Source organism: Lonchura striata, chromosome 8, assembly GCF_046129695.1.
Source record: "Lonchura striata isolate bLonStr1 chromosome 8, bLonStr1.mat, whole genome shotgun sequence".
Classification (NCBI taxonomy): domain Eukaryota; kingdom Metazoa; phylum Chordata; class Aves; order Passeriformes; family Estrildidae; genus Lonchura; species Lonchura striata.
The window spans coordinates 22,084,281-22,110,924 of record NC_134610.1 but is presented as its reverse complement, the minus strand read 5'-3'; the positions used below and the strand labels follow the sequence as shown (position 1 = coordinate 22,110,924).

The 26,644-nt window shown below is 52.8% G+C and overlaps 4 protein-coding genes across 4 annotated transcripts; 1 reads left to right on the top strand and 3 right to left on the bottom strand.

Annotated features, from left to right (window-relative positions):
- Positions 1–38: 38 nt before the first annotated feature.
- Positions 39–1,455, bottom strand: HOXD11 (homeobox D11). Its single transcript, XM_021552402.3, has 2 exons — positions 848–1,455; positions 39–274 (listed from the first exon to the last, which is right to left on the bottom strand). The coding sequence occupies exons 1-2, from the start codon at positions 1,452–1,454 to the stop codon at positions 39–41; spliced, it is 843 nt and encodes a 280-aa protein (XP_021408077.1). The 5' UTR covers position 1,455.
- Positions 1,456–7,671: 6,216 nt separating this feature from the next.
- On the bottom strand, positions 7,672–8,805 carry HOXD12 (homeobox D12). Its single transcript, XM_021552430.3, has 2 exons — positions 8,244–8,805; positions 7,672–7,910 (listed from the first exon to the last, which is right to left on the bottom strand). Exons 1-2 carry the CDS (start codon positions 8,803–8,805, stop codon positions 7,672–7,674), a joined length of 801 nt encoding a protein of 266 aa, XP_021408105.1.
- A 5,421-nt stretch (positions 8,806–14,226) lies between these two features.
- Positions 14,227–15,957, bottom strand: HOXD13 (homeobox D13). The gene is made up of 2 exons (XM_021552434.2): positions 15,252–15,957; positions 14,227–14,477 (listed from the first exon to the last, which is right to left on the bottom strand). The coding sequence occupies exons 1-2, from the start codon at positions 15,955–15,957 to the stop codon at positions 14,227–14,229; spliced, it is 957 nt and encodes a 318-aa protein (XP_021408109.2).
- Positions 15,958–23,577: 7,620 nt separating this feature from the next.
- EVX2 (even-skipped homeobox 2) lies at positions 23,578–26,568 on the top strand. Its single transcript, XM_021552435.1, has 3 exons — positions 23,578–24,001; positions 25,145–25,401; positions 25,915–26,568. The coding sequence occupies exons 1-3, from the start codon at positions 23,578–23,580 to the stop codon at positions 26,566–26,568; spliced, it is 1,335 nt and encodes a 444-aa protein (XP_021408110.1).
- The last annotated feature ends 76 nt before the right edge of the window (positions 26,569–26,644 follow it).

Here is a 26,644-nt window from a genome sequence, read left to right as displayed (position 1 = left end):
CCTTTTCCTTTTTTTTTTTCTTTGTTTTGTTTTGTTTTTCAAAACAAGGGATTCCCTGTGAAATATTGGAGTCGATCTCTGTTCAGTTTCTTTTCTTTCATCCTTCGATTCTGGAACCAGATTTTAACTTGCCGGTCAGTGAGGTTGAGCATTCTGGACAGCTGCAGTCTCTTCTCTTTGTTTATGTACACGTTGAAGAAAAATTCCCGTTCCAGTTCTCTTATCTGATATTTGGTATAGGGGCACCTCTTTTTCCTTGATCGCTGGGGAATTGCTGAAATTCAAGAGAGAAGAAACTGATTCTCGCTGTTGCTACGAACATGCTCAGCTAGGGTTTGATCAGAGACTTTGATAATATCCCATTGCCTGCAAAGCAGCCCTCTAGCACTTCAAAAAATATTCCTGACGCTTATAATCTCCGGGTGACTTAGCAAGAAAAGCTAATATTTCCCAACTTCTCCTTAAAAGAGCGCTCTTCGAGCAATACAGAGAGATATTTAAATGGGCTGGAAATTTTCCAAGTTTCTCAAACTCCTCTCACACACACCCCCCGCCCCAAACAAACGAAGATCTTAAGCTCTAAACCGAAGGCAGCTCTGAACACTACCTGTGAAATCTCTCCGTCTCCCCCCGATGAATCAACAATTTAATAACAATTAATATCCTCTTCCAAGAATACCTTAAGCCCACCTAAATTGGTTTCCTATCGTAAACACGCTTTACAACGGTAAAGGAAATCTTATAGGATATATAAAATCCTTTGGATGCTTATAAAATTGCACATAAAATGCGGCTTGACAAAGTGTTGGCCTTGTACTCTTGCCCCCAATTTACTACTGATACCTACCTGAACTGTTGCTCTTCTCTGCAACAGCCTCACCAGAAGGGGAATCGGCGCTGTTTGCTGGTGTCACTTTCTTCTCCTGGCTGGAAGGTGTTTTACTGCAAGTGCTGTTCTGGGCTTTCAAGTCGCCCTTCTCTGCGTCCCCCTCGCTCTCGGAGTGTTGCTGGTACGGGGGTCCGGGGGCTGTCTCGTAAAACTGGTCGAAGCCTTGCGGCAGGATGCCGTTCCTCCCCACCGAGCTGTAGAAGTTGGAGGCGGCGGGAGACGGTCCGTGGTGGCCGCAGACAGGGTCCGTTTTGAACAACATTTCCGTCCTCCTGTTCGCAGGCTGCAGAAAGTCTCTGTGCATCACCTCTTCAGCTGAGTAATAAGGAGCATAACTGCCCCTATACTGCCATTTGCTGCGCTCTAATCCGTATTCCCTGAATGCTACTTCGCGCACAGGTTGAACATGAGGTAAATTAGAAGAATAAGGAAAAGTCATTTGACAGGACGACGATTGAGACAAAAAAGAAGGTTTCGTCGAGAAATCTGAGGGTGAGACGTAATAGGCGCACCCTGGCAGATACATATTGGATGTGCCGTGACTGCAATCGTCAAACTCAGTCATGTCTTCCTTTTTGCGATTGCAAGCAACCAGGAGGCTTCAATGCATTGAACAAGATCCATCTATTGCACAAGAGGGTTTGGACAGGATCAACTAAGAAAAAATCCCCACCGTGTGCTGACGTGCAATTCATCTTGATTGATTCTAGTGGTAATTATGTCACGTGACGCGATGTAGAAATGTCCTTATATCTATATCAGCCCCTCGGAAAGGCTCCTAAGATCTCTCCAAAGAGCCCTCCCAGCACGGGGAGGCGAGCGCGCCGTTTGTACAAATATAGCCGGTTTTAAGTCTCATCCTTTCACCAGGCGATGTGAGACACACGTAGGTGGTGCGGATCACCTGGGGCCGCGCCGCCCGGGCAGGCGCCTGCCCACCGCCGGAGCCCGGCGCGGAGCCCCGCGGCGCGCAGCCCCCCGCCCGCATCTCCGCCCGGCCTCCCGGGCAGCGAGGGGGGAGCACTGCCACCGGCGGGGGAGGCAGCCCCCGGAGCGAGGGCTGGGGGCTCACGGACGGGCACCCCGGCTCGGAAACGTGATCGCTTCCTCCTTAGAGGGAGCGATACTCTCCGGCCGCCGCTCAAGCAGATGATGAGCGGGTTGACTCAGGAAAGCCAAGTCCCATTCACACATTCGAGTCTACGACCGGATCTGCCCGCCCGGCTCCTACAATCCACAGTTGGCATCAAAACCGGTCACGAAATTCAAAGCCTCAGTTTCGATCTCCTCGTTTTCCCTCGCTTATAAGCCCAAACACTGCGCACTTGTGTCAGGGCGCCAAACTGAAATGAGAAATACGCAAACAGAACATCTCTCAGCAGCCGGATTTACGAAAGGGAGATACTTTCGGGCTCTCTATAAGGCAGAGGGCTATGGCAGGAAAAGAAGTCCACCAAGCACAGTTTCCTTGGGAAGCAGAGCAGCAGACAAAGTGACCTCTGTTCTCCTGCCTCCAACTCCCACCAAAATGTTCATTTTCATTGGAAGGGAAAAGCAAGACTTGGGAGCTGGCGACACGCACAGCAGCCGCCAGCCCCGCTCCCGCCCTGCCTTCGAGGGCTCATTTTTCTGCCAATTTTCCTTTTTTCCTTAAAATATGATATTATACAGACAAGCACAAACAGGGCCGCAAAGGTTGAAAAGAGAGGAGAATAACAAATACACCAGCAATAGCCCTATACTCGACCAATTCCTCATTCCAGCGACATTTGCCAGCTTTCCATGGGAATGTTTTTTTTCCGCCACTGTACCGCGTAGCCAGGTTAGGTCCATCACATGTCGCTCTCCAAATAAAGCCGGTCTCTGGGCGAGCTCCCCAGGCCGGCACGGCCGCCTCCGGACCCCCCAGCAATTCCCGGGCGGAGGCTCCGGCAAGTATCCGGCTCGACAGGCCCCGTATCACCTCCACGAGGCACCTCCGGGTCCCCCAGCAAGCGGAGAGCCCGACAGGTGGGGAGCCGGCCCCACAGAGCCCCGGGCAGGCGGGGAGAAGGCCCGTGGGCTCCCCGGCTCCTCGAGGCGGCCGTGCCCGCTGAGGGCTCGGCTCCGCTGCTACAGGAGCCTCCTGCTCGCCCTCGGCTACGCCGTGCGGAGCGGCTGCGGGGGCGGGAGCCCCGCAGCCCGGGCTGCGCCCCGCACCCTGCCCCCCGCCCCGCCGCCGCCACCGCCACCGCCACTGCCCCTCCTGCATCCCCTGGCTCCCCAGAGCAGTCGAGGGCTACCCAAGGGGCTTCCATGCCGCAGCCCAGCTAGCCCTTTCTAAAATGTAAAGACCAAAGCCAGGCAGATATTATGGAGCTCATTCGTAACGCCCCCACCACCGCCGCCTCTTTCTTTCCTTTTCTCTTTTCTTTGTACAGTTGGATTTTTTTTTCCTTTGGTGCCTCACTCGCAAAACACCTCAAACGCCACTCATTGCACTCAGCAGATAGACTCTTGCAAGTTGCAAATTATCACTAGAAATCAAAGCACAGAACCATCACTCCCTCCCTTAATCGGCTTCCAAGCCCTCTCGATTCTGCTGCAACAGAAAAAACAACCTCCCAAAAATGATGTCTGCGCAGTTAAAATGGCTCCTGTGTCACTAATTACCCTGAACCTTGCAGCAAAGCAGGGCAGGGCTCCGTTCGGATTGTGCCCCCCCCCCCCCCCCCCCGGTTTCTGATCGCCTATCTCGTCACCAGAGATGGTTCTGGAAACCTATGGAACTTCATTTTCTCTACCGTTCAAACAACTAATTGCGCCTTAGCCAGAATATTTCACCTTCTTTTCGATGCAACAAGGCTAGCATCAATTAAATTTTGGCGCAGGAGCCAACCGGTTTCAACTAATTCAAGTTCAAAGACATGGCGACGATTTGTTAGTATGAAAGCTCTTTTAGGAAACAGTCCTTTAAGAAACTATATAATTTGGGAAATGTAAGACCAATATCACAGCAGAGACCCGCTGGAATAAGGCAGAGCTGGGGGTCCCCGTTTGCCAGAGCGTTTTCACCCTGGGGTCGGTACCAGCCCAGCTCTGAACAGCACAATAACAGCCAACAGCCCCCCCCCGCCTTTTTTTTTTCCTTTTCCCCTTAAACAGATTAAATAGCATCGAAACATAAATGCACATCATGTACACAATCAGGCGAATACTTTACCGTTAGGCGTCTTGAAACATCTGCAGTCGTTGCCTGGAATCACCAAGTATTCAGGTCCAAGAGACATTTCCGAATGCTCTCCGTGGAAATTAAGGCGACTTGCGTAACGTTTAGGCTTAAAAATATACCCGGTCCGGCTGGAGAAGATGCGGTATTTTTGTGCCACCCAAGATAAGACACTAACTTGACCTTAACTTTGTTATGGCGCCCCTAGTATCTGGAGAACGTGAACAGACACTGTCTGGCAGCTCTCGTAAAAACCGACTGGAGAAGAGATTCTGAGTCATTTCATTTATTGCCACTACAGTTCTGCAAGAAAGCTTTTCCTCTCTGCCAAACTTTAATTATTTATGCTCTTTTAGGAAGCACAAAGGCATCCAGAGCCATTCCCAACAAACCAAGTTGCATTCGCAGCCTTATCAAAAGAGGAGGGATGGAGAGCCTCCTCGAAGGGCTTTATCACGTTTAGGCTGCGGTGGAAATGCAAAGATGTTTATGTTTGAGAAAATAAAGGGATGAACCATCGCCTGCATGCTGCGGAGGGACGCGGACGCGGGCGCAGTAAGCGAGTGCCCGCCGCCCCATCCCGCCCCGCATACACCCGCAAAGCCGGTACAGGGGGCACCTGATAAGACACCCGAAATAATCCAGTGGAAGGGCGTGGAGTACATCCACTTCACTCGGGTGCATCTCCTGCACGCCCAGCCGGCGTGTTCCACACGCCTTGCACACATGTGCCCAGGGGACAGCTCGGGTGGGTGTGCACAGGCAGAGCCGCACAGGCAGGGCGCGCCCCGCGTCTGCAGCTCTGCCACGCGTGTGTGCCTCCCCACGCCCGAACCGCTGCCCTCACCCACTGCTTCAGAGGAAGGGATGAAACCTGGAGTATGGGCACGCGTGAAATCATGCACCATTTTCTGCCGCCGGTGTGTCCGGGCACAGTATGAGCCCACAAACACATACGTCTGAGTGTGCACACGAGGTTACACACAACGGGCACTGCTGAAATGAGCGCTTCTATAGATACACAAGCACATACAGAGATACATGATACACAGACTTTCTCAACAAACCGCAATTTAGATCCTACCTCCTCTGCCTTTTCTCTTTCCGTAGGCGATTTAGACTAGGAGCTTCACAATAAGCCATCATCGTGGATCAGATGCGTTTAATAAATAATATATTGCCTTTCACATATTTCCATCCGAGGTTCCTCTTCGGATTTCATATCACCCATGTAATACAGAGACGGGTTGTACTGGGGAGGACTAGGATAGGGAAGGACAGAGCAATGGGTCAATCTCTCATGACTGTAGCCGTCTGAGTAGTATTCCAGGAGAGGGTAAGAAAAGGGGCTTTATCTGGTTTTTTGCTCTTCTCCTGGCTTGCATCATTGGGGTTGCGCCTAGTTTTTTTAATTAGAGAATGCCACTGGATGAAGAGACCATCATTGTCCGCAATGCGTCAACTCCCAGCACAGACGCTGAAGGCAACCAAGATTTGGAGGGACCCAGGAATGGTTCCTGTGGCTGTGGATGGCTGGGTGTGCATCCCTTGCCCCCGGGGAGCTGTCACCCGGCAAGGCTTCATCCCCGTCCCCGCTTTCCTACTGGCAGCCACCCCGTCATGAGCGAGGTAGGGTTTTATCTGCATTGGGCAATGCGGGCAGTAAGAGTGGTGACAAATGCTGCGGGCTGGTTTTCCTTCTCCCCCCGAAACACCACCCAAGCGTTACCTTTGGGGCTCCCTGGAAAGCTTTCGGGAAAATGGCTACGTCTCTGCCTGCCTAGGAATCCGGGATTTAGCTCCAAATTAATCTGGACTACCGTGCCCTCTTGAGCAGTACTTGCAAGCACAAGAGTGAGGAGGAGCAAAGTTCAAATATGATTCTTTATGAAATAATGAGTTTATTGCCTTTGGGAAGGCTAGAGCCCCGTGTAAGTAGGCATCAGTTTTGTGACGTTCCTTGCGGTTGTTTAGACTTTTTATATACACCACAAACAACCATATCTGAGCGTATTTCACTAGGCAGAAAAGAAGGCAGCCTCTGCCAGCCCAATTATTGTTACTGTTGGGAGCCGTGGAAATGATCTTCGTTAAGAAATGAAGACTTAGGTTGAAACTGCAGCCAAAAGGCATTTTAATACGGACCTATAAATCCGTTAGATTTTTCTTTTAGAATTCATATTCTGAGGTATTAGACTAGGGGCAATGAGTAATTTCCTCGGGCCTTGGAGCCCTGGCCAGTCTGACTGCCCTGGTGTTGCAGAGGCCGGCAGCTCTCGGCAGAGAAAGCCTCTCATCAAGATGCGGGAAAAATCGATCTGATTGTCATCCCAAAACAGTTATCAAACGTCTTAGACACTGCTACCAGTCCCTCGGTTGGGTTATCTTCTGAGGTTTCTATCTGGGCGAAACCCCGAACCGATTCTCACTTTCCCCCTCATAGAAATCTATTATCTCTTTTCCCTCATGCAGAAACGGCCATGAGGACTGACTGGTGAAACAATCGGTCCCACCAAAACCTCCGTGTTGTTCCGACTCCTGTGCCTGCAGCACCTCGGGGTCAGACGTGGGCCCCAGCCTCGCCCCAGCCGCTCTGAGCCCGGGCCTCTGTCCCGGCACCGCCCGCTGCCTTTCGCCTGCTGGGGCAGCGCTTGGACAAGGCCAAAGTCAGGAGCGCTGCAAGGGCAGGGCCCGGCCCGGCAGCCGGGGGAGGCCCCGGCGCCCGACCCCGCGGGCCCTGCGCCGCCGCGGGACTCCGCGCTGGCCCGGAGGCGGCTGGCGCACGGCGAGGGGAGAGGGGCGCTTTTTCCCGAGAGAGGAACCCCTGGAGCGGCCCTGCCCGCGGGCGCACCGGCGCCTCCCGGCCGCGCTGTGCCGTCGGGGCGGGCCGCCCCGGCGGAGCGGGGCCGAGCGGCCGCGGCTGAGCCGGCGCTCAGGTTACGCGGGCCTTGCGCGGGTGTCACGTGCGCTCTCCGCCGGGCTGCGGTCGGATCTGCGGCTCCGGAGGCTGGCGGGGGGGAGGGTGGAAAGGGAAAAAAAAAAAAAATGAAAGAAGAAGACTAAAGAAAAAGGTTTATTTGCTAACCACTTTCCCCATCGCTGCTCGAGCAGGTTACTCCAAACCACAAAACAAGCCGGCGCCGCAGGATCGCCCTGGCGTGCAGGGCAGCAGATGAAGGGAGCAGCCGGGACTCACAGAGCTGACGTCTTTAACTAGGCGTTATTCCTTTATTTTGCTGCAAAATGGTGTTTACATACAGATAAGAGATATCGATCTTAGTTTAGCAACGCTTGTTCTCCGGGGAAAGAGAGGGTGGGATGCAGGACAAAATCTATATAAATGGAGAAAGAAAGGTAAAAAGCTGATAATACATGTTTCCGTGCTGGTCCGGCTCGTCTTCTTCGTCTTGGCTAAGAACTCAGCGCTGCCTATTTAGGCAGGGATCCTACGCGTTTCGAGAATTTGGTTTAAATGGTAAAAAGACACACTCCCCGCGTTTCTCTGGCGCGTACGCTCTACTCTAGGGGTGAACACTCCGGGCACAAGTTCATGCAGGAACGGACGGACTCTGCTCTAGTACATAGAAAGAGCCTGCTCTCGCATTACTACTCTTTTCTTTTTCATCCTCCGGTTCTGAAACCAAATTTTAACTTGCTGATCGCTTAAATTCAGTCTGTTTGATAGTTCTTTCCTCTTCTGTCGGTTAATAAACTCATTGAGGAGAAACTCGTTTTCCAATTCAGCAATTTGTTGTTTTGTGTACGGTTTCCGTTTCTTTCTTGATCTCCCCTGGGTGGGGCACCAAGGCAAACCTACAACAAATACGTCGATAGTTTAGTGGATCAAGTCTGGGTATGCAAATATAGGAATATGGGGAAAAACAAAACAAAACAAAACAAAACAAACCCCAAACCAAAACCCTAAGATAGGAAAAAACCAAAACCGCAAGATATCAAAGCTAAACTAGGTCGGAAAACTGGGCAAAGGACATCTGACAGCACAATTTCTATCTAACATCCAAGTCAGATTAAGCGACTTTTGCTCCGAAATAGTTACAGGGAGGGTTACAAAGTAATTACAGGCATCTTTTAAAAAGAACGTATAGCTAGGTCGCTTCTAACTAAAGCGAGATATTTAAGGCATACCATCCTGCACTGAAGGTCTGAGGCATGACTGGACTGCTGAGGGCTGAACTGTCAGGTTCAAGTTGACGGGATTCTTGATGTCCTCCTTTAAGCTTGAATTGCAGGAATTAACTTCAAAAAGAGTAGCCGAGCTATGCAAGCTTCTCTGCAGGCTCGAGTGGTCATACTTTACGGGCTTTAAGTTGGCTGTGTGAGTAACAGTTGGGTCATTTGCAAAAGATTGCCTCTGCCTGCATCTCTCCTCTTGTTTGGAGCTCGTATCGTGGGCGTAATATTTATTGTTGTCTTCCAGGCACTCCTTGCTGCCGTTGGAGCTGATGTTGATTGGAACGGAGCCGGGGAGGTAAGGCTGCGCCGCGCCGCCGAACGCGTGGCTCTGCGGCTGGGCTGCGCACGAACTTGAGCAAGTCCAGGGGATCGAGCTCCGGGGGTAGGAAATGGTGGGCAGAGCCGCCAATTGACTGCCATTAGCCCGCAAATTAGGAAAATAAAAGGAATCTGGCGATTGCAAATTCAAGAGAGAACCAACGTAGCCAGATCTGTAGAGACTGCGATCACACATTTCCAACAAAGGACTTCAGCTGTTCTTACAGCGGTATTTAGTTACAACAGGGAATAAGCGGAAAGCCTGAAACGATTGGACGAAACTTTGCAGACAGGTTCTTCAAAGCCGGTAATTTCAGCACCGCCTCCAGCGACCGAGCCACAGAGTCCCCCCCTCCCCACCCTTTTTTTTTCTTTTTCTTCACCCCCACTTTTAAAAAGTCTTATGATAACACTTGAAATATGAAAATATCGAGCTCGCAAGGGGGAGGGGAAACCATGGTCTCTGCTTCTATAAAAGTGGCCGGGGCGGGTTGGCAGAGCTGCGGCGCCAGTGGAGAGATGAGCGGAAAACAAACATTTGCCGAGAGGACAGGGCAGCCCCGGGCGCAGCCCCCGTGCCGGCGGTGTCCCCCGGATGGCAGTGCTCGCCGGCCGGCAGCACCCTCCGGGCCAGAGCGATAGCCACGGTAAGAGTGAGCACCGAGGACTGCAAATAACTTGTGATGTCTGTAAGATGTGGATGTTTAGGGCATACGTAGGTGCTTGTGCCCCTAACTGCATGATATGCATCTGCATATGCGTGCAAATAGAGTCTTAATCGATCGGCTATTACCGGGATCGTCATTCTGGCACACCAATGGCCAATATTCTCTTAGGTCCGCACGTCTGACCTTTTTACCCCTTTTTACCCCTTTTGCCTTTCATCTTCACTTGGAAGCGCTTATAGGCAAACAACGCTTCTAAAATTCGGAATCTGTTTTGTCTTTGAAATACAATCAAACAAACACCAACAAACAGAGGATAACAAGAGCAACAACACGGAATTACCTGGGCAACCCTCTGAGATTAAATAAATAAATAAACAAACAAATAAAATCAGAAGACTTCAAGAAAGAAAATGCCAGGGTCTGCTCTTCAGCAGGGAGGGTGTGAATGCAGCAGCGGGCAGAAGGGAGAGTCAGCCTGTGTGTGAGGAGTTTTTCCTCTAATAAGAAGAGAGTAATCCCTTACTGTTGTATTACTATGTTATTTTGGGGAGTTACACATATTTTTATATTTTTGATTGACCAAACAAGAGCCCATATATTCCATTATCTCTCTCATTTCCCCACAGCCCCAGAGTTATTAAAATCATGTCTGAGAGCATCCTCACAGGAGGTTGCTCGTGTCCTTTCCCAAACCATGCTGTTCGTGAGACAGAGAAGAGGCAAGGCCCCGTGTGCTGCACCCGAAGGCCCTGGCAGGGGGCTGGAAGGCTCGGGAAGGAGTGGGGTACCCATGGGCTCCGCGCTCCCACCACCTCACAGATCCGCGGGACGCTCCGGAGGCCGATCCGCCTCGGACCGGGAGTTGCTTTCCTCGGCCTCTTTCCCAAGATCTCCCCTGGTGTGTGCGAGTCCGGCATCAAGTGAAGCCCTAATGCCCGGACTTTTCCACTTTCATTACCTCGGTTAAAAACTTGAACCTAGTTAGCATGTAGGGTTAATTTTCCCTGTTATTATCCTCTTAATCACAGTTTTAATCTTGGTTTTATTTCTAAGGCGAGATCAGAGACGCTGCCCTTCTTGACATTGTCCTAATCAAATTCATCTTTCTGTTTAATGGGAAATTGAGGGAAATTCTGCAGTAATTTCATTGCCCTGGAAAAAAAAATCTTTAAATGATTGCTCTCTCCTAGACCACACAGGACCACACAAGCACCGCTGGAGGATATTGCTGACCATTGCCTTTAATTTTTATTGTTTGAATTATGTCTACCAATTGAATCTCCCTCTTATTAGCTGACTTGTATTCTAACTTTGTGTTCCCTAAGAAGATGGGCAATATTTTTTTTTTTCATAATTGTCTTTTACGAAACAGCTGATTTTCGGTTCTTGGAAGAGAAAAGGAACATTCAGTTCAAAGGCTGTATTTTTGTCCGCAATAAACACAAGGAATGGATGTGAGTTCCCAGTTACCGGAAAGAAAGGTGACACTTCAAACTAACTTTTATGAGGTTAGAGAACACAGAGCTTTCAATTAATATTCAACTCATTTGTAATTGCTAATTCATTTTAAAAACTAAAAATAAAGCAAGAAAATAAAAAAGAGCATAATAAAAACTTGAAATAGCTGGAGACACAGTTACGGAAAATGTTTAAATCCACATGGAAAAACATTTACAGAAACATCGTGTTCCAGAGGCGGCTGGCCTCGGAGCCGAGGCGAGCGGGGTGGAGTGGAAGGAGAGCCTCGTACGGGCTTGTGCTGCTTTTTCCAGCCACAGCCAGCTGCTGCTTTGGGGGCGGCGTGTTAATGCCTCGGGTGTCCCCCCGCCTGTGTCTGTACAGGAAATATCACCACTGAGAAACAGGGCGACCCGGAGGCCTGCTTTCACACGCTCCTTTCCTCTTTTCCGCTTTTTTTTTTTTTTTTTTTCCCCTTCCCTAGTTTTTAAACAGGCGTCCGGATAGGCCTGGACATCAGAGCTGACCACAGGCTGTAATTGCACTGGCACAGTCTCGCAGTTTGCCGCCGAAGGGCGCTCTGCGTGTGCCCGGGCAGCCTGCCTTGCCCGCCGGTCGCTGGGCGGCGCGGCGCCGCAGCAGAGGCCGCCCTGCCTATGCCCGGGGCCGTCCAGGAGATGGCAGGATTGCCTCAGACATGGCCGGGAAAGAGCGCTGCCCGACAGGCGCCCGGCGACGCGCCGCCGCGCACCGCGCATTTGCGATTCGCTTTGTCGAGGTACATGTTAATTGTCTGCAATAACGTGCGCTACATTTCAGACGAGCCATCCTACCCTTTTCTCTAAACATGGGCCCGTGCGGCCGCCTGCAGCTGGGGCTGTGCGGCTGCAGCCCGGCCCGGGGCCACGTGCTGCTGATGTGCTGAAGAGCCCAAGCTGAGGCCAAGGAGGGCTTGAACAAGGCTCACCGATGCCCCAGCTCCAGGCATTGGAGCTCAGCCGGTGGGCAGGGGGGTAGATGTGCGTCTCATCTCCCTCCTGCCTGTAGCTGTTGGCTTCTTGATGATTCTGCACGTTCTTAGAAAACTATAAGGCAACTCCTCTCCATCTGGTACCGATTTGCCAGACAGTTCGGGTTTCCTTCTGCCCGAGGAAGGCGGCTTTGGCTCGGCAAACTGCGCCTTCTGAAGGCACGGAGCCCGGCAAAGCCAAAGGTTAAACCTCGAAGGAGGGAGAGAACGGCCCGCGATGGCTCCGCGGCCAGGAAATAAAACAGCTCTGGCAGTGCCCGGCCGGCCGTCTGCAGGGAGACCCGGTGGGAGGAAAAACCTCTGTAGAATTAATGGCAGTATGTGTGGGTGAGTGGGGGTGCCAAGGGGGAGAAGACAAGAATTTAAAACATTCGGAGAAAAGAAGGTTGCATCAGCAGAGAGGGCTGTTCCAGGCACGTAAATGATGAGCAGCACGAGTGTCCTTTTATACTAGAATTAAACAAAAATGCGCTTTGCGATAAAATCTGAACTGCTCAGAAATGGACTTTTTTCGTCCTTGCAGGGAAAACAAACGCCATGAACGTGCGAGCAGAGTAGAAAGGGGAGGGAAGACGGAGGAGGAGGCGGAAGGTAACCTCCCGATGGAGCCAGCCGGCTGCGGAGAAAACGGAGTGGCATCGCTCCGGGCCGGCCGCCGGGGAAGCGGCAAGTGCCGGGACGATTTGGAAATGGAGAACAAAGGGCGGCGGGCCGCCCTCGGCCGCCAGGCACAGGAGCAGGACTCGGAGGGAGAGGGGAGACACAGCCTTTCGTCTGCTTCCCACGCCCTGTATTTCTCGCCGGCAACATTTCTTTCTCATTAAAACCCTTTTCTGTCGACAAGGCACTCTCCGATGCTTTCCCCCATCCTTTAATACGCGTCTCATTCTATCTACCTCTCATTTGCCAGGAACGGCGTCCTGCGTCCCTGAGAGGATCCCAGGCAAATGAAACCCCCTGCAGCAAAAGAAGGCGAATTTCTTTCTTTTTATATACAGCGAAAAGAAATAGTTTTATTAAAGATTCAGGAAAAGATTTGCAATATCGTTAACAGCTTGGAAATTCAGATTGCATTTCCAACACAAAGTAAAAGCTGACTTCAAGACACATTTTCAAAAAATAGTTTACGGAGAAATAGGCTTATCGTGTCTTACCACATACAAGGGTAATCAAAATATTTAGAGCAATAGTATATTATAATAAATTACACTAGTTTGGAACACATTTTAATAATTAGAAGAGGCACATTAACAGAGAGGTTACCGCTTCTCTCTCCTAGTTGTTGATTAGCGTGTCTGATCACCCTGTGTATATCATATCATGCACACTAGATTTGAAAGAATTTTTAAAATCGACAAAATCTTAGGCTTTCGGCCCATATAAATTATGGCATCTTTTGAATTTCCTTATTTATTGCTTCTGTCATTAACACCCGTTTAGTTTTGTAAATTAAAACCTAGCAGTGACCTTCGCTTGTCCATCAGGAAGTTTTTCGGCGTGAGGAAGTAGAAGAGTCTTGGGCTGGTGCAGAGGCAGAGCGGGCAATTCCCGGCAGGTCCGTGCACGCCTCTGTAGCGCAGCGTGTCCCCTGGCCGCAGGGCGGGCCGGCCAACCCGCCTGCCGAAGCGCTGCCCCAGGCGCCGCGACTGCGCCTCCGCGGAGCGCTCAGCCGCGCAGCCTGGCACACGGGGTCTTCCCTTTTTCAGCCGGGGCTCCTTTTCCAGCCGGGCAGCGTGCGCTCCTTGCACTGAAAATGAAACTGCGGCGGATAAAACCCGCAAACCCAAGCTCAGCCTCAAACCTGCAGAACGGGGAGCGCGGTGTGACATGCCTGCGATTCTATGCCCCGCAACAGCTCGGAGAGGTTCTCTCTTCCTCGTCCAAGTAATTTAAATTTCTGCTGCAGCCAGTAACCCTCCACGCAATTCTCTCCGGGTCCCAGTGGACCGGACAAGTTTGGCAGAAGCCGGGCGCTGCCACGGGTCTGTATTCCGGATTTCGTGTATTTCCGACTGATTTATTTTTTTCACTCGGCGTGTTTTGAAGTTTACGATACCAAATCAAAACTGACACTGTCTGGCACTGTCTGTTGCTCAAAGGAAAAAAAAAATAATCACAGAATACCCCCCAAAGACTTAAGCATTATAAAAATTATAACTTTTACCGTTCAACATATTTAAATTCGTTTATACTGGCCTAGAGGGAAGAACAGAAAATATAATTAATATTAATATTATAATTATTTTCAAAAAGAAGAAACTATAATTCAATTCAAGACTTGTCAACACTCCCTTACACTGAGAGAAAAACGCTGACTTTCACGGGAAACAATTCCCGAAATTTCGCCACCACTGGAAGGACAAAAAAAAAAAAAAATTAAATATATTTTCAAGTCTTTTCAAAAGTCTTTAGCTGGTGGTAGATTGAGTTTATATTTTCATCACTGTCCGCAATGAATGTATCAGGATACATTGTCTTTCAGTTTGGAGACTATTTTCTTATCCTTCACCCTCCTGTTCTGAAACCAAATGGTAACTTGTCTCTCAGACAGGTTTGTGGCTGCGGATATCCTTCGCCTCTTGTCCTTGTTAATGAACTTGTTAATGGCATATTCATTCTCGAGTTCTTTAAGCTGCAGTTTTGTATACGGCACTCGCTTCTTTCTCCCACGCCGGTAGACACACATATCGGGCTGGTTTAGTGCAACGTCCCCTATTGTAAAAGACATTATGTGAAAAATCAGAATTTTATTACAGGCTTTTAAAGCTTAACCGATACTTGTTGGGCACTGGTTTTCATGGGCAAATAAATAATGCCGGGTTGTTTACAGTTTATTATTATTTACACTGCCACATTATTTGCACTCTAGTAAAGCACCACCAAAACTTTGATGGACTGTCATCACTTTTCAGGCATGCATCGCTAACCGAGCATGCAGGGGGGCTGAGAGTGGGTCGGTGCTGGCAGCGCACACACAGAAATCGCTTTGGTGAGAGTTTCCCGGGTTTGTTTGCATGTGGTTTGTGCCTCTGTGCCCTCACTGCTCGCGGTCTCTTAAGTGCTCTCGGGGCCGCCGGATCAGTCGCCAGCCGGAGAGGCAGAGGAGAGCAAACCTTCGAGCCACCGTCCCGCAAACTTCAAACGCGCCTATGAACCCGGCCACCGAGGGAAGCAGCGGGACAAGGAGCCCGAGGCCGCCCCGGCGCTCGCGGGCCGGGGCCGGGTGCCCTGGCGCTGGTGGCGGGGAGGTTCTGGGGTCAGTCCCGCGGGTATGGAAAGCAGAGGGTGAGGATTTTCTCGGGGGTAGACGGCCGAGGGGGGAATGAGGAAAAGAGAATATCCACCGCCCCCACCCTGCTGTATGCGTGTCTGTGCAGCGTGTCCAGCTCGGCAGGCCGCCCCTGCAGCCCGGGGGCGGGGGAGGGGACGGGAAGGCGGAGGAGGCGCGGGGGTGTTCTGCTCAGACCATTTCTCCCCCTCTCGTACCTGGAAAGGACGATTTCCAGAAGTGTGAGCTCTGTGTCTGATCTTTGGCACAGTAAACCTGACTATTCCAGCCATTAGCCAGAGTCCAAGACTGATAGCCCTCCATTGATATGTATGTTTCGTGTCTCGGTTCCCCAGAGCCAAACGTTGAGACCATGTCTATGTACCCAGGAACGTGCTGGTAGGGGGTTGTATAGCCCTGGTAGAAGGACACTTCCTTTGCCCTGGAGGAGACTTCATTGGCGGGGACACTCGTGCTGGTCAAGCTGGAGACGTCCATGTACTTTTCCACGGGAAAGCCGCCAATGGAGGCATGGGGGGGAGACTTCAGGGCGTTTTGCTGTATCCCAACCCCGTGGGACATCCTGCAGCTATAGTATCCATTGCCAAAGTGATACCCATAGCCCAGCGCGGGGGCGGCGGCCGGCGTGGTGGAGCCCGGGCAGTCCTTGGTCGGGGGGTCGGGCCTCGCCGCCGCCCCCGAGCGCTCCCCTCCGCCGGCGTAGGCAAAACCCGAGGCGGCGGCGGCAGCGGCGGCGGCGGCGGCCGCTCGGCCCGTGTGCGCCGCCCCGAAAACGGGCGAGGAGAGAAAATTACGGCACTGCCCGGGGGCTCCGCCGCCGCCGCCGCCGCCGCCGCCGCCGCTGCTGTCGCCGCGCAGTCCGTCCATCTCCCAGCTCGCTGCTTTGCTCATGGCCTTGCACATCGCGGGCGGCGGCGGCGGCGGCTCGGTCCCCGGCCGGGCATGATGCGGATGGTTATTTGCCTCCAACAGGTTGGATCCTGGCGGTACGTTTATAAAAACGAAGTCCAGGTTGGGAGGGGGGACCGGGGCGGGGGCGGCCGGCCCCAGATTAGTTTGCCTCAGCCCGGGGGGCTGCTCATAGGCTGCCGCCGGAACATGTGACCCTCCCGCTGCCCGCACTGCCCCTTTCGCCTCGCAGCCCCCGGTCGGCACCGGCGGCGCCCCCACCCTCTACTCCCACCCCCGCCCCGCCGCCGCGCTCCCGCCCCGCCACGGCCCCGGCGCTGGAGCGGGGGGAGATTGGGCGGGCGAGCGGCGGTGATGCCCCTCCGGACCAACCTAGGCCCCCGTTGCTTCATCTCCCCCTTCCTCCTGCCCGCGGCTTCAAAAAGGCCAGCCGAGTACCACTGGACATCTTGAGGCCGCCGGCAGGGGCCCTTTCCCCAGCCATGGACAGGGGTCTCACCGGATCCGCAGCGAGACCTTCTCCGATTCATTGTTGCCTCTGCAAAAGGGGGAAAATCCCAGCATAGTTTTTGTATTCCATCCTCCCCACCTCCCTTCTTTCCGGCGATATATGGAGTAGTTGGGCTTTGTCCTATGGGAAAAGGGGTCCCTTGGCTTCACTGAACTGTCGGTCCTTGGGAGAACCCTCCTTTTACCCACCCGCACTAACCCCCCCCCCCCCCCAATATTGCTACCGGCTAGGAAAATGCACGGGGTCTGTGCGCAGCGCAAGATGGTAAACCTGGTGCTCATTAGATGTGGCTTTTTTCCCCGTGCAGTGTCAGCTCATGTCGTGGTAAGGCAGCCTAGTTAAAACGCAGAATTTGCTTACACTGACGGCTGTTCTCGTGGTGACTTCCCAAGACGGTGGCAAATCCTTCTGTCGTCTCTCTAGACTCCCACACTGAGTCGGGATGGAAATGCAGGAGCGCGAAGTACTGGAAATGGAGAAAGCTCCGAAGATGACTCCCAACTCTAGCTCCAGTCCCAGCCACAACCTCAACCACTCAACCACAACCCCAATCCCTACCCCTCTGGACCGAGTCCAGTCGCTCCGCAGTTTTGTATTGCACACTTCGCTCTCTCTTGGGCGCAGAGGGCAAGAAGTTGCTGGGGAAAGTATCAGGTTCGTGGGGAAGGACAGGGGAACACCGCGCCGCTGAAAACGATATAGCTGTGGCTGTGTTTACTGACCCTACGGAGGCTCGGGCGCATGAGAGAGGAGAGGCAGCCGCCACGGAGGTGAAACTCTGTACCGACACCATTGCGGGGCTCTGGGGGTGTCCTCGCTGAGCAGCCCGGGCAGGTGCTGGCAGGGCTCCCCGGGCGCTGGGCTGTCGAGGGATAGCTGCAGGTCCCGCAGCAGCCGCCCGTCACTCAGCCCTACTTGCAGCCGGTCTAATAATCGCCGGCGGTATGTGGAAGAGGGGTTTGGAATGACAAACGGGCGCCCATAATTACGGCACCAACCGAATGTCATAGACGAGTTCATGTTCATTAGCTCTGACCGCTTAATTGTTATTAATCTTTCATAATCAGCTAAGGAGTGAACCACGCGTGGTTACGTTTCTCTCAGTTATAAGCCGAATCAGTATTTACTCTCAGGACATTAAACCCTCCGTAATTAGAAGGAAGTTTAGTCGAAGAACAATTTTCTCACCCTTTTATGTCGCTGCAAGCGACTTTCTACCGAAAACGTTGCTATAAAAAAGAAGTCCAGAGAAACGAAGGACTTTATTTCTCCGGACATCTTTCTATGTGCATTCCCACGTCCTGTTGTGTTTCCTCTTTCAATAAATGCAGTAAAAATTTCTCTCACGTCAGGACCTTTAAATAAGGCCGCGAAAGAAAGCAACACCTAAAGAGCAGGGTTTTGGAGCTTTTTGAGGTCGATTGCATCAAAGGAAACCACGGTGCAGCCGCAGCGACTCCCGTAGAGGTCTTCAGCCCTGCCGAGACCTCAGCTCCAGCGAGAGCCCCTCGGTGTACGGAAAAACACTTTGGGCGGGTTCATGACCAATAACTTCAATTCTGTAATGAGCTGCTTTGTGAAGGGTGTAGAAAACAGCATTGCCTTGCATGGCAGGATATTATACACAGGAATAAATGATCTCATGAGCAAAGGTCGGTTCTCTGAGAGCACCCACCCAGTTTACAAGTAGCAGGATGTGTCCCGCACCCCCGGTCCGGGGGGCCGTGCGGAGGCCCCGAGCAGCCCGGCGCTTCTTTTGCCCAGGCAGAGCAGTGCCCATCGAGGCTCAGCGCCTGTCGGGCAGGGCAGGAGGTCCTGTCCTCTCTGGGCAGCGCTTCCGCGGGTGGCCAGCGCCCTGAGGAGCCGCGTCGCATTTTCCATTGACACATTGCATGGGAATCTGCAGAATACATGAGCTAGAGAGCAACGCTGCAGGCGTGCTTGTGCCTCCCCAGAAGAAAAGGTTGTGGATTTTTTTTTTTTAATTTTTACAATCCTGAAATAATCTCATTTAGTCAAGTGCATTTACCACTATTTAATACAGTTAGGATTCCACTCAAACTTTTAGCACAGGCTTTTAGTATCTGCCTAGTATCCATCTCTTACAGAAACCCCCCCGATTTTTATGTCCTCCCTCGTCAGAATTTGCCCATGGTAATTGTCTCGATAGGAAGTTGCTTCTTATATTAGCGTTTGGTGTAAGAAAAAAATTATTGTCCGGGACAAACAGAGAACGCAAACAAAACCACTCGATTTATATGTCTTCCAAACCTTATCCCGTTTCCACTGCGTTCCGTGGTTACCTTTTAATTTGTATGAACTTTTAATACCTAAACAGAACAGAAGAACTTTCATTTTCCCCCATGCTTTTAAAAGAATAGTCAGTTATGATAACGAATAGATTGAACAGCAACACGTGGAGAATTGTTAAACTATTTCCCCCTCCAGATCTATGCCACAGCTTCTCACTTCTTTAGTTACTTCAACTTTAAATAATGCGTTTCGAGACGGAGAAAGTTTTCTCGGGGCTCCCCGCGTGGTCTCGGTGCAGCGGCCACGGGCGGCTGAGCACTGCGGGCGTTGAACTTGAGCTCTCGGGTCACGGGCTGGTGCTGGCCGCTCTCTGACTGCCCTGCCGCTCTGAGGCAGCGCGGGGACCTCGGGACCCTGACCTTGGACCAGCTCGGCAGCCTGCCTCAGTTGCAACCTAAACTGAGCCATGGGCCGAGTCCCTTTGCGACCGGACGTGGGCTCTATGGTTTGAGCGAAACCCCGTGTGTGCTCAGGGCAGCCTCAGAAGACGCGGTGTAACTGCGGAACCCCAGCGTGCCGGGGGGGGGGGTCTGCCTGCCTGCGCAGCGCGGGGCGGGACGGTGCGCAGGGCCCGTGGGACTCGGGGACACGCCGTGCTCGTGTCCTTCACTCGCGAGCGATATTCCACAGACAGTATAGACTGAACACGCCCCAAAACTGGCCCTGTGCTGATATGGCGGCCTGAGGCGGAGGGGAGAGTCGGGGCTGAGCAGGAGCGTATCGCGTCCTCAGACACGCAGGACAGCCACTGCGCGGGCGCGGATCTGCCCTGCCAGGCGGCCTCCGGCTGGTGGGAGGGGGCAGGCAAGGCCAGCGAGCAGGGCTGGACGGCAGGGTGGCAGCACCTGCGGGCAGCACCGGCGAACAGGGAGGGCAGGGCCGGCGGTGAGATCAGGTAGGGCCGGCGGGCAGGGCCGGCGGGTACGACAGGCAGAGCTGGCACAGCAGGGCAGGGCGGGGCAGGGCATGGCGAGCAGGGCAGGGCAGGGCATGGCGAGCAGGGCAGGGCAGGGCAGGGCTTGTAGATCAGGGCAGGGCAGACAGGACAGGCTGGGCTGGCACGGCACGGCACGGCACGGCAGGGCGGGCAGTGCCGCCAAAGCGCCGCCAGGTGGCGCCGCCGCGCCTGCCGCCGGCGCCGCCGCGGGCGGAGCGCGCCCCGCGCCGCGGAGCCCTCGGAGCGGGAGCGGCTCCCGCGGCCCCGCACTTCCCACGGCCCCGCACTTCCCACGGCCCCGCACTTCCCACGACCCCGCACTTCCCACGACCGCCGCAGCCACGACCGCCGCACCGCCGCCTGCTCCCGCCCCACGGGCTGCGGCCCGGAGACTCTGCGCTACTGCGGCTGTCTCATGCGCGCTGCCCTGGGACCTTGCTGGCAGCCTGCCCCGCTGCGGGATAGGAAGCAGATATTCCCGCTCGTCTTCCCAGGAACGCTCTGAGTGGTGAAAAGCTGCCCGAGATGTTTGTCTCATTTAATATGAACTTTGTTTCAATTAAACTATGCGACCTCTTCTTCCCGGGTAAGATATAATAAATGAGTACTGAAATATTCTTTTATGCCTCCAGCAATAACTTTAAAGGTAAAAATCTGGCCAAAGGCCTAAATAGCTGTTTAAACTTACAAGAACAACTGAGTAAACAGAGTCTAACAAAAGCTCACATATTTCGGCAGTTTCTCGTCAGTCTCTGTAACTTCCTCCCTCTTTCCCCACTAATGTCTTCAATAATCTGTGTTTTTTCAGGCTTAGCTATTGGTTTTGAACAACTACAAACATTCGGAAAGATTTTGTAGGCTGTGCTATTCTTTTTGGGGAAAAAAAACAAACCCAGTCAAACAAAGTACCTAAAGGAACACCACAAAAGAAAAGCGACAATTTAAAAAAAGAAAAAAAAAAAAGAAAAAAAAAAGCAAAAAAAAAAAAAGCAAAAAAAGAGCAAGCTACCAAACATAAACTCCCCTGACGCACACAAACAACCAGCAAAGAGATAAATATCAGTGCAGTAAATACCTCTACTTTTCTGGGATTTTAAACAACAGACAGCTAGTTTATTAGGGGGTTGACAGTCTGGGGTGAACTCATTAACTGCATTGCAGGGAACAGTTTTGTAACCTCACCTCTACCTAGTGGAAGATTATTAATGTATTGTATAACATTTTATAACCCTTGCATATGAATCTAGCTGTATTTTAAGGTACTCTGTACATAACCTAAGGTATCAGTATTATTTAAAAGGTGCAAAATATAACCCTAGTAAAGATCATTCATAGCCGCACTCGAGTGAAACTTATTTTTCTCACACTGGGGCTTTTCACGTAGTCTTTTTCATCCGCTCCAAATAACATAAAACCCGTTCTCTCCTTTTTAGTGGTGCAGTAACATTTTTTGAGTCTAAAACCGTGCCGGTTCTGGTGGCGTGCACATAGGATTGCCTCCGAGATGTGGTATCTCGGCTGCGGTTTTCGAGAGAGCAGGGGGAAAGATGCTTGCCGCGTTACAGCATGTAAGAAAACAGACGAGGGCGCCAAACGACAGCAATAAACCCGGCCGCAGGTTTCCGCTCCGCCTCCGCCCCGCCGGGACACGGCCGCGCCGCCGCTGCCGCGGAGCCGGGCGCGGCGGGGAAGCGAGGGGCAGCGGGAGCGCGGCGGGGCCGCGTCCCCGGGCGGGGCGGGGCTGCCGCCGGCGGGCGCTGCCCGGCCGCGCTCCGCGGGGCACCCCGGGCACGCTTCTCCCTCCGGGAGCGCCCCGCCGAGCCTGCGGCCCCGCGGCCTGCGCGCCGCTCCGCTCCCCTCCGCAGCGCCCCGCTCCTCCGCCGCGCCCGCGGGCAAGGAAAAGTTGACATTTACTCTGGTCTGGTTTGGGGGCTGTAAAAAGCAGGACACCACATTGCAGTCTAAATTCACATTTCAAAGGGCTGACATAAAACTCTCATTAATAGAAGGCTGGATTTTGCAAACAACGCCTAGAATGTTTGTTAAATATTCGGTGGAATGTTTAGGGGATTTTAACAGGCTATTGAAAAAAAATCTGACAAGTATCCCATTTTCGAGCTATGAATCATGCTGAAGAGCACAAGAACTTAGGAGATGCGTGTGACCAAGATTAGCAGGAACAGCTCTCCTCATTAAAAAAAAAAAAAAAAAAAAAAAAAAAAAAAAAAAAAAGGAAAAAACCAATCAAACCCGCGTTTAATCACAGGAAACATTCGGGTGTTTCTCCGAGAGATGAAACTGGTATTCCCAGGGTCTAAACACTAAATGATGTAGGTGAAAAAAATCACGGCGAGAAAAAAGGTTGGGCATCTATCGAAGCGCACTCCAGAGATGCTAACGACAAAGGATTTATCTTCGTTTAAATGGTTGCCATCAGCGTCATTATTACTAGCAAAGTTACCATTGAAGGGAGACTTTCCGACTGTCACGTCTGCCGGGCGCGGCAGCCCGTGTCTCCAGCAGCGCGGCGCAGCTTCGCCCCGCGGCACCCGGCAAAGAGCGGAGGGATGAGCTAACTGAGCCACAGGTAACTTTGGAGAGAGGGTGTTAAGGTGATGTTTCTGATAGGTCGGAACCTGTAGGCAATAACCCCCATCCATCATTTAATTCTATGATTATTTCTTAATTTTCAAATGCTTAGGTTTTATTGTTGGTGGGGAGGAAAGAAGCAAAGGGCTGGAGTGGAACCTGCCTGGAGAATTAAATGGATGCCCACGGAGTGTTTTAAATCACGAATGTATTTAATGTTCTCCACTTATTTCCTTCCCCTATCATACTGTAAAACAGTCAGTATTTTCCCAGAGGGAAGAAAAATCCCGGGTTAGCTTTGTCGATAAGCAGGATTATAGAAAGTAAAAATGAGATCATATTTAAGGACGCAAAGACAAAGATAATAGAGATATAATATACTACACTGTAACACATATTTTCATCTCCGGGTAACTACTGTAGGTGCACTTGAATCTGGGCAGCAGACTTGTAAAGTCTGGGCATAAGGTTCGCGCGTGTCAGGGGGTGCGTGGGGGTGTCAGTGTAAATTCCTAAATAAAAGTACAAAGTGGTCTGGAAATGGGAGGGAAAAGTAAAGAGATATCAGCGGCAGGAGGTTCTCAATCCTCTGGTCCCATTGAACATTTCCTTGCCTTGTGATCTAAAATTCGCCTCAGAAATAATAATAAAGAGAAGTATTATCTAATATTTAGCATGTAGTTCTGTCCGAGGACAAATGAGAAAGAAGCTGCATCATTAGGACCTAAAAGGCAACAAAACAAAAATCAGAGCATAATGATGCACCTAAATGAAGGGGGAAATGTTGCACAGCTCATTTTATTAATCAGACTGTCAATTCCACCCCAGAGGCCAAACCCCAGAGCAATTCAAGCAGGATCTGATCAAGCTAAGGACAGGAGCTTTACTCCTCACTTCTTGTCTTTCTTTCTTTCCACCTGGATATATTTGTCTGCTCTGAAGCCGCCTTCATTATCCACTGACAGGAGCTTGTATTTATTTGCTTATAAACCTGTTACAATAAATGATTATTCGAACAGCGTCATTCGTACCTTAATGACGAGCACCACTTTTTGATGAATGACATTTCGGGCTAGAAAGGATGTATGGGTCATTTTGACCAGTCATTCCCTCGCTTTGGCATCCCACAATTTTTACACCTCCCTCAAAAACAGATAATAATATTTAGAGACACTTGCCGGGCTGAATGTGAATTAGCCCCTGCTGCAGCTCATCATTAGTACAGGACCAGCCCTGCAACTTTGACATTTTTTATAAAGCTGAGATGATGGAAAGAATAAGAAAAGAGATGATCCTGATGGAGAGAGGGCTGCACAGCCCTACAGCTGGCAAAAGGCTCTCGAATTTGTCAGACTCAGCTGGAAATGCGGTGTTGGAGGCCCTTGAAAATTCTCCGCACAGTGGTCGCCTCAGCCCGAGACTGACTGCCGCCTCCCTGCACAGCGCTATAGGGGACATCTCCGCCAAAGGCAAATTTGAAATAGACACTTTATTCAATCTCCAGCATCCGAGCAGTGAAAGCACCGTGTCCTCCGAAATCCCGCCGTCGGAAAGCAGGAAGAAAATCAGCCTTTATTCCGAAGTTGCTCAAGAGGCAGATATGAACAGTGATGTGGAGGTGGGCTGCTCCGCGCTCCGCTCCCCGGCCAGCCTGACTTCCTCCCAGCTGAAGGAAAACAGTAACAAAGGTAACTCTTCCTTTATCATCTTCATCTAAGCCCCGCGCTTTGCCAACCGGCTTTAAAAACCAGAGGAAACCCACTGCCAACGCCAAAGTTGCTGGCCACTGCATCGGCGCTCTCTCTTCTGCGAAGACAGAGCTCCAGGCTGTAAAATATTATTACAATTACGGCGCTACCCCAATAGCCGAGATACACTGTCCGGGCAGCGCCTGTGCCGGTGCCTTCGTGTGTGTGTGTGCATGCCCAAATCCATTGATATGTAGATATATATCCAGAATATAGGTGGGCACAAATATCCACCCACCTATATTTAGGCAAAGCTTTCTCCGTGTATTTCCCTGCGCTCTTGGAGCTCTCGGCGTCTCTTGAGCTGTATATGAGTGTATATACATAGATTAAATTAGAGAGAGAGAGAGAGAGGGGGGAACGAGAGAAAACTGCCCGCATTTGACTGTGTGTGTCCTTCTCTGTATATGCAACGTGCTGTCTGTGTCCACCTCGGGCTAATTTGGCATTGTTCACTTTTCCTCTGCTTCTAAGAGGCGTTTTGAAACAGCCTCGTATCCTTCCCCGTTCTTAGCGGGGCAAGGTGATGGACGGTGGTTGTTACTATTGCTGGAGGTGGAGGTTGTTATTACTGGGGAGGTGTAGGGAGATGAACGGTGGATTTCCTAGGCGCCACACTGCATGCCTTTTTCGTCAAATGTACCGGAGAAAGGAAGGGATGCTCGACGTAACCCTAGAGAAAAAGAAAGGGGGGGTAGGTTTTATTGCTGCTTTTATTTTGTATGTCTCAAATGAAACTAAAGAACGGCAGTCGAAGGGGAACAGGATAGAGCCGAGCCCGGGCCCCGAGCCACGGCCCGTTCCCTCACCCGCTCTCCCCTGAGCTCGGCTGCCCTGCAGTCTGCAAACCTGCCCCATCTGAAAATAAAGCAGTTACGAAGGATTAAAAAACCCCAACCCAACCAACCAACCAAAGAATAACCAACAAGCAACCTCCAAATCCAAATATATCGATTCTGTTAGCAGCAGGGATTTGTAAGAATGACAGCTGGCCTTGGGTGTAGCGGGCCCGGTCCGGCCTGGCCGGGAGGATTGAGGGTCCACCGAGTCGCCCGCTCTCACCACCGTGCCCTCACCCCGCAGGCTACGCGGAGAGCAGCCCGACGCCCAGCGCCCCCGCCGCCGCCGCCGCCCCCGCCGCCGGCATCGGCAGCCTGCACAGCGGCGGCGCGCTGGGCGGCTCGGCGGCGGGGGCCGACCAGGTGCGCCGCTACCGCACCGCCTTCACCCGGGAGCAGATCGCCCGCCTGGAGAAGGAGTTTTACCGCGAGAACTACGTGTCGCGGCCTCGGCGCTGCGAGCTGGCCGCCGCCCTCAATCTTCCCGAAACCACCATCAAGGTACGCCGCGTTCCGCGCCCACAGAGCCGCGGCTGCCCCGAGCACCCCGGGCCGCGGCCGGCTGGGGTCTCCGGTTGAAGGGCTCGCGAGGCCCACATCTATGAGCACCACTCGTGCTCGTTTGCTTTTCCGCATCTAACGCTTTTCATTTACTTTTTAAAAAGTTGCTGTTATTACTGTTGTTTTTATTTTCCTCGTCAGTTTTTATCGCGTTAGCCTATTTACTAAAGGGAAGAGGGGAGAGAATAAACGCAGGGGGAATGAATGAGCGTCAGTACCGTGAAGGCAGAGTCCTGAGCGGGGAGGACGGGACGATTCGAAGGGAAACATTTATTCGGATCGAAGGGGTCCCTCTCGGGCAAGGTCACGGGAGGTTGCTCCGGAAGGGAGAGGGGTCGCCTAGAAGCTTTAGCAGTATGATTTGGTGGGTGCCCGCCGGTGTCCACGGGAACGGGTGCGGCGGGGCGCGGAGTGAAGCGGATCTGAGGCCACGCTGTGCTTGTATCCCCGCAGGTGTGGTTCCAGAACCGGCGGATGAAGGACAAGCGGCAGCGCCTGGCCATGTCCTGGCCCCACCCGGCCGACCCCAGCTTCTACACCTACATGATGACCCACGCGGCGGCCACGGGCAGTCTGCCCTACCCTTTCCATTCCCACGTCCCGCTCCACTACTACCCGCACGTCGGGGTCACGGCTGCCGCCGCTGCCGCCGCTGCCTCGGGGGCCGCCGCCGCGCCCTTCGCCACCTCCATCCGCCCTCTGGACACTTTCCGCGCCCTCTCGCACCCCTACTCCCGCCCGGAGCTGCTCTGCAGTTTCCGACACCCCGGCCTCTACCAGACGCCGGCCGCCGCCGGCCTCAACAGCAGCGCGGCCGCCTCGGCGGCGGCGGCGGCGGCAGCGGCGGCGGCGGCGGCGGCGGGCTCGGGGCCGCCGGGGGGCTCGGCGCCCTGCTCCTGCCTCAGCTGCCACAGCAGCCAGACGGCGGCGGCGGCGGCGGCGGCGGCCTCGGCGCTGGGCTCGCGGGGCGGCGCGGCCGCCGACTTCCCGTGCACGGCGGCGGGGCAGCGCTCCGAGAGCGGCTTCCTGCCCTACTCGGCCGCCGTGCTCAGCAAGGCCGCGGTCGCCTCGCCGGACCAGCGGGAGGAGGCGCCGCTCACCAGATAACTACCCTGGCCCGAGCCCGGGGGTGTTTTGTAGAGGGAGTCGCGGGGGGATGGGGGGGGGGGGGTCGGGGCAGGGG